The sequence below is a fragment of the Panthera uncia genome (genome assembly GCF_023721935.1).
Source record: "Panthera uncia isolate 11264 chromosome A1 unlocalized genomic scaffold, Puncia_PCG_1.0 HiC_scaffold_16, whole genome shotgun sequence".
Classification (NCBI taxonomy): Eukaryota; Metazoa; Chordata; class Mammalia; order Carnivora; family Felidae; genus Panthera; species Panthera uncia.
Genome location: NW_026057576.1, coordinates 70,718,952 through 70,726,360, shown reverse-complemented (window position 1 = coordinate 70,726,360; position 7,409 = coordinate 70,718,952). Strand labels below are relative to the sequence as shown.

Below are 7,409 nucleotides of genomic sequence, written 5' to 3'. Positions count from 1 at the left end.
TTTTGTTCTGTTTTTTACTAACTCTGTCAACAGTACCTTCATATTTTCCTAACCACAAGCACAAAATGCAGTATTCCTGGTGGTACTAGAAAACGGCTATGTCTAATTCAAGTTTGTTCTGCATTTTTTGAATTACAGGGTGGTAATCAACTGTACGAAGGGATTGTTTATAGAATTATGTTTTCTTTTTGTGAAATTAATAAAGGATTATTTACAATTTTTAAATTTAAAAAACTACTAAAGCACCAAACATGTCTCACTAGGGAGCTTTCATTATTGCTAAGGTAAGTTGATATGAGCTCAGTTGAATACCCACTATGACACGTGCTGTGCTTAGGCCCAGACCCGTCACTGCTGCTGCACTTGATCAAGGCAATGAGCAGCACTGGACATTTTTTTCTGGCAGAGCATTGCATGGGGTTATGAGATGGGCACACCACCTTTTTGTGTTTTGGAGCATCCAAAATCGAAGACTTCAGAATGAGACCTCAACCTATTTCACATATTACATAAAAATGTCAACGGAATTTTATTTCTTTAAAAGAGCGGTGCGGAATAGACTGGAAGATAATACATTTTTGCCATTGTGGGAACTTGTAGAGTCCTGGACTCAAAATGACTGGATGGCAATCTTTTTTATAATTTTCCTAGGAATTATTTTTGAGATAATACTCATAAAGATTTATACATCCTTTCACAAGAAACCTGTACTTCCAGAAAAAGGTAGTTCAGGGGCCCAGGAGGTAAGAGCAAATGCTTGATTTCTTTCTCCCCTGTTCTTCAAAATCACACATGAGAATAACTTATAAATTTAACTTTGATATTTGGGTTACTCCTTTAACATTTATCTTATTGTCTCCCTTGAAATAGAAGGAAGACTGTTGCCTGAAAAGCATGAAATTTGGTAAATATTATATCATTTCATATTTTAATATGAAACTTGTTCAACCGGAGTTGCTTCTATTGGTGTCCTGACTTTTTTTTTTACTTCCCACTTATCTCTAGATAACTGGTCAATTCGTTCATCTTCACCTTCGGAAGAAAGGTAAGTGATACATTGTGAAATTAAATGAAACAGGTTGGGTTTGTTCTATTCAAAATTGCATTTACATCTGAATTACAGAAAAGCGTTTTCCCATATGTAAAAAAGACCACAGCTCTTCGAAGTCATAATTCAGTCGAACATTGATTTTAATGGTTGCTCTGTTCCAAGCTGTGTTAATGACTTTTCATGTGCTATTAAAATTAACCTTCCAAGGAGGTGTATTATTACTGCTTATACAAATGAGGAAAAAGAATGTTTACAGAGGTTTAGTAACTTGCTTCCCTATCCAATCTCTTTCCCCCCACACACAAAGAAACAGTAACACCAGTTCTGATCATTCAATTGAAAAAAATATCATTTAGCACCTACCGCAAGCCAAGAAACCCTAAGCTAGGTTCTGCAAAAGTGACACCCTGTTTATACAATCCCAAAGCATCCCAAAGGATGCTAGGAATTAAATATGACAGCACTAGTCTTAACTGCTATTAATATTTGAATTGCTCTTATCAAAATCCATTCGACAATTATTAGATATATCGTCTACAATGAACATTGTGTTTGATACTGGGTTACAAACAATGAGACAGTGTCTGTTCTCCACAAGCTTACTTTTTTTCCTTTTAATGTTTTTTAATGTTTATTTTTGAGGGAGAGAGACAGAGCATGAGTGGGGGAAGGGCAGAGAGAGGGAGGCAGAGAATCTGAAGCAGGCTCCAGGCTCTGAGCTGTCAGCACAGAGCCCAACATGGGGCTCAAACTCATGAACCTCGAGATCATGACCTAAGCCTAAGTCGGATGCTTAACTGACTGAGCCACCCATGCACCCCAAGAAGCTTACTTTCTTGTGGAGGAGACATATACATAAAGGATAATTGCATTGCAGTATGGTAGCATGATGATAGATACATTAGGAGAATATTGAGGAGATACTTAAGCCAGCAGGTGTGTTGGGGGTGGCTTCATGAAGAAGGTTATGCTGGAGCTGAATTTTATTTATTTATTTTTGTAAAGTTTATTTATTTATGTTGAGAGAGAGAGAGAGAGAGAGGCAGGGGCAGAGAGAGGGAGAGAGAATCCCAAGCAGGCTCTGCATTGTTAGTGCAGAGCCTGATGCGGGGCTTGAAGTCACAAACCACAAGATCATGACCTGAGCTGAAGCTGGTACTTTAACCAACTCAGCCATCGAGGCACCCCTGGAGCTGAATTTTAAAGAATAAATAAAAATCAATCAAAAAAAGACAGCAGGGTGTGCCTGGGTGATTTCTGCTCAGGTTATGATCTCACAGTTCATGGGATCAAGCCCTGTGTTGGGCTCTGTGCTGACAGCATGGAGCCTGCTTGGGATTCTCTCTCTCTCTCTCTCTCTCTCTCTCTCTCTCTCTCTGCATCTCTCTCTCTCCTTTGGAATAAATAAATTAATTAAAAAAAAAAAAAGACAGCCATTTAGGAGGGTAAGGAGGGTATTCCAGGACATGAGTAGATGGAAGGAAATAAGAAACAGCAGGGCTTGTGCAATCAATTATGATTATTACAGGGAAAAGATATGGCTCCTATGGTCGTGGGCAGCATATTGTAGTGAAAAAACACACATTTTGAATTTTAAAAAGTCTGGGTTTAGATCATAGTTCCTCCTCTTAATGATACTATGATCTTGGTTTAAACTCACTGATACTCCATTTCCTTACTTTTCAAATAGCGGTTAGAAGAATTGCCTCTTAGTTAGAATATGTGTAACAAAGCAAAAATACTTTGCCCTGGTACCAGAATTATTTTGGGGGGACAGAGCTATGTTTAGGAGAGCATCTTTAATTATTCTGAAGGGAAACTGCTTGAATATTGGTAGAAGCCCATGCATAACACTGGTCAAAGTGCATCGCATCAGAGACTGAGTGAATTCTGTCTTGCTTATGAGATGGGAGAGAAGAGAAAGGTGGAGGGGTGAGCATAGAGGAAGGAGGAGCAGGGGGAAAGAGGTGAGGCTCAGGACTGAATGGCATAATGGACATTGAAGGATGAGACCAGCACTCAGTATCTGAGATCAGGGAGAGCCCTGCCGGCCCAGCATAGTCTCGCTTATCTTACATTGATCAGGTTTTGGGGGATGGTTTGTTTCGAGATTGACCACAGCCTCAGAAGTGTGTTCCTGGGAGAGTTTGCCACCATTATATGACTTTCAAAGCTAGGAGCTGTCACCGACGGGTTATTTTAGAAGTGTATCTCCTAAAGGGAGTTATCATTGATCAAAGGATTTAAAAACAGATTTTGTATTTATTTGTTACTATGACTAGAGGACTGTCCTAGGACTACAGTCCATTGAATGACTTAATGGATTTACAACTATGGATATTTACTTGTTATCATGGCTATAGACCTGTTAGTCTTTTCTTAGGAGTGTGGGGATTTCTTTTTAAAACTTTGAAGGCCAATTGAGATTGCTGGGGAGAGGCCAAAGGGCATTTCAAAAGTGGAGAGACATGTCTAATGTTTAAGTGGGTGCTATGTGTATTGCTGTAACCAACTTCCCTCCATTTCTGCCTTCAATTCTGAGCCACATTTATGGGTGGTTTGTGTATGTGGATTTCTGTCCCCCACCCCCACTTACTAAACTAAAAGAAAGGGTTCGATTGTATGTCTGGGTCAGCTTGTTGTGGATGAGGGTTAATAATCAGAAACCTGCAGGCTGTGAGTGGTCACTTAGCAAATGTTTACCGAGTTCCAACTATGTGCCAGGCATTGCTGTTGGCCCCTGAGATCTATTACTGAATACAAAAGCAATGATTCTTGCCTTACATTTTATTTTTTAGAGTTTATTTTATTTTATTTTTTAAAGTTTACTTATTTTTGAGAGAGAGAGTGAGCACACACGGGAGGGGCAGAGAGAGAGAGAGAGAAGGAGAGAGAGAAGGAGAGAGAGAGAATCCCAAGTAGGCCCCACATGCAGGTCTTCAACTAAGGAACCGTGAGATCAGGACCTGAGCAGAAATCATAAATCGGATGCTTAACTGACTTAGCCACCCAGGTGCCCCTGTTCTGTCTTCTATGTTAAAAAAAAATTTTTTTTTAAAGTTTATTCATTTATCTTGAGGGAGACAGAGACAGCATGAATAGGGGAGGGGCAGAGAGACAGATAGAGAGGGAGAGAGAGAGAATCCCAATCAGGATCTGCACCACCAGCACAGAGCCCAATGTGGGGCTCAAACTCAGGATACGATGAGGTCATCACTTGAGCCGAAACTGAGCGTCAGACGCCCAACTGGCTGAGCCACCCAGGTACCTCTGTCTATCTTTCATTTTTAAAGGATTATTCTGCCAGTTGAGAGTAGACTATATTTAGTGAAGGGTCCAAGCAGACGGGCAGGCTATTGAAAATAATCCAAGTGAGAGATAAAGGTGACTGATACCAGGGTGGTAGCAGTGGGAGGTGGTGCAAAGTGGTTGGTTTCAGGATGTGCTTAGAAAAGTAGAGTCAACAGGGTGTGGGTGTGAGAGAGAGAGGGGGCAAAAATGAGTCCTGATAGTTTTGGCCTGAGCATGTAGAAAGATGCAGTGGTCAAAAACCCAGATGAAGAAAACTGAGTGGAGCAGGTTTTGATGGGGAGATCAGGAATTTTGTTTTGCATTTGTTGAATTAGAGATACTGAGTTGATATCCAATGGAGATAGTGGGTAAGTGTTTTGGAAGAGATGTTTGGTAGAGATACTAACTCTGGTGGTTGTTGGCATATGGGCAATATTAAAAGTTACAAGAGAGGATGAGATTTCAGAGGGACTGGGTGAAGAGAAAAGGAACAAGGACTGAGCCCTGAGACACTTCAAGGTGATCGGGAAGAAGAGGAGGAGCCATCAAAGGACCCTGAGAAGGAGACACCAGGGAGTTAATAGGAAACCAGGAGAATACAATGGCCTGGGAGGTCACCAGATGGACACTACGTAGAGCTGGTGTGCAAGATAGGTATCAGACCCATATCCCTTATAAATATAGAAGCAAAATCCTCAAAAACATACTAGCGACCCAAATCCAGCGGCATATTAAAGGGATTATACACTGTGACCAAGTGAGATTGTTTCTAGGAATGCGTGGTTGGCTCAACATATGAGAATTATCTACCATTGTCTTATTATGTTTAAAAACACAGTATTTTTGCTGAAATACATGTCTTGCATTTAAGCTTTCTTCTTTTTCCTGAAACATGCAGACATCAATTTTCTGTATGTCTTATATTCTCACTGTTTGTTCAACCTTAAGTGAATAATCACATTCTTGTCCTGATGAAATTTTATCCTAATTATGTCTCGACACTGGTGTAACTTATTGGAGTCACTTGATTCCCCAGAATGCTTACGTATCCTTCCTGTATCTGTTAGGATATTTTCATTCCCAGGGAACAGAAAACCATGATGCACACTGTCATACTAAGAGAATTTATGATATTATATAATGGGAATCCTGAGGCAGAATAGGCTGCAGAATGGATTGATACAGTAGACCAACAAGTTCATTAAGGTCCTGTATCTCTCCCTTTGCCTTTCTCAGTGTTAGTTTTATCTTGAGGTGGGTGGAAAGGTGGCTATCAGAGTTTCAAAATCAGAGCAGCAATGTCCAGAGGAATCAAAAAGCCATTTTTCTCTGTGTCTTTCTTAGGAACAAGGCAGCTTTCTCCATAAGTCCTTACAAATCTTTGTCTTATTCTAGGATCAGTTCATGTCCGCACCTAACCTAATCACTTGGAAGTGGAAACGAGATTACTATGTTAGACTTAGTCTAATCATTTGATGTAGAATAGATGTTAGAGAGTTCACTTCCATGATCATTATTCCAATCCAAAATTGTGCTGAGAAGCACTGACCTAACATGTAGGCTTTTCTCTCAATCAAAAATAAACAGCTGTTAAAATAATCTGGGTTTATATATAGAAAGCTACAGTTAGTTTATGGTATTGGACATTCTTCTGTTGTATCTAATAAATTTCCACAAGAATATTTAAAAAAAAATTTTAATATGTATTTATTTTTGAGAGAGAGAGAGAGAGAGAGTGGGGGAGGGGCAGAGGGGGATAGAGACACAGAATCCAAAGCAGGCTCCAGGCTCTGAGCTGTCAGCACAGAGCCTGACGTAGGGCTTGAACTCACAAACTGTGAGATCATGACCTGAGCCGAAGTCAGATGCTTAACTGACTGAGCCACCCAGGCGCCCATCCATAAGAATATTTTTAACCTTTGGGTGCCTGGGTGGCTCAGTTGGTTAAATCCAACTCTTGATTTCAGCTCAGGTCATGATCTCACAGTTTGAGAGATCGAGCCCCACACCAGGCACCTCACTGACAGCGTGGAGCCTGCTTGGGATTCTCTCTCTCCCTCACTCTCTGCCCTTCCCCTGCTGTCATGCACACATACTTTCTGTCTGTTACTCTCTCTCAACATAAATAAATAAACTTAAAAAAAAGAATATTTTTATTCTTGTCAAATTTTCATGCAGAGAACAGAAACAAACTGATATTTCTTGTAAAAGGATATACAATAAAACCTTGGATTGTGAGTAACTTGGTCTGCAAGTGTTCTACAAGATAAACAAACATTTGATACTTTTTAACTTGATAATGAGCGATGTTTTGCAATGTGGGTAGTACATGACACCGAATGTCACATGATCACAATGGTTCTACTCCCTCTCTCTCTCTCTCTTTTTCTCTGCGAGATTGTGGGTGATCATCTCCCATGCTCGGATGCTTGGTCTCAGGCTACAGTGTTTGGCAGAAAGCAGTGATTTTTCAGAACTTTGGAAGGTGCCCACAACTGGCACTAGTGTATTTTTTGTCACTTCAAAGTACCTATGGACAGTCCTTTGTTTTTCCACACAACAGTAAGCTTAGGAATATTTTGCTTCATTCTAGGTCAGGCTGCCTGCAGATACAGACCCTTTCCTCTGCTGTCTTATTTCCAGTTACATTAAATACAGTGTATGACAAGAGTTTATTAATACTGTACTGTAGTCAACATTCATGCGAGTATATAAAATGGCCCCCATGCAGAAAAAGAGTCCATTGAGCCAATAGATAGCAGTGAGACTGTCAGTGATAGTGAAAGTTGTTCTACACAATAACCCTTCTCTTGTTTCCCTCATACTAGCCACGAGGGTTTTCAAAGGTAAGTGCAGGTTAATTTATTTTTTTTTTATATTTTGTATTTCCTTTATTATTTTCTATTATATTACAGTATTGTAATCATTTTATATGAATATTTTTGGGTTGAAGAATGAATCACTTGAGTTTCCATTATTCCTTAGAGGAAAATTTGCTTTGATATACAAGTGCTTTGGATTACAAGCATGTTTCCAGAACAAATTATGCTCACAAACCAAAGTTTTA

General features: G+C 39.8%; 1 protein-coding gene across 1 annotated transcript in view; it reads left to right on the top strand.

The window, feature by feature from the left end:
- Positions 1 to 218: 218 nt before the first annotated feature.
- The window catches only part of CCDC168 (coiled-coil domain containing 168), a 30,181-nt gene continuing 22,990 nt past the window's right edge, over positions 219 to 7,409 (top strand). Inside the window, exons 1-3 of the mRNA XM_049647188.1 lie at positions 219 to 743; positions 871 to 904; positions 1,006 to 1,045. Of these exons, the coding sequence (XP_049503145.1) occupies positions 318 to 743; positions 871 to 904; positions 1,006 to 1,045 (500 nt within the window). The 5' untranslated portion in view covers positions 219 to 317. The remainder of the gene's footprint in view (positions 744 to 870; positions 905 to 1,005; positions 1,046 to 7,409) is intronic.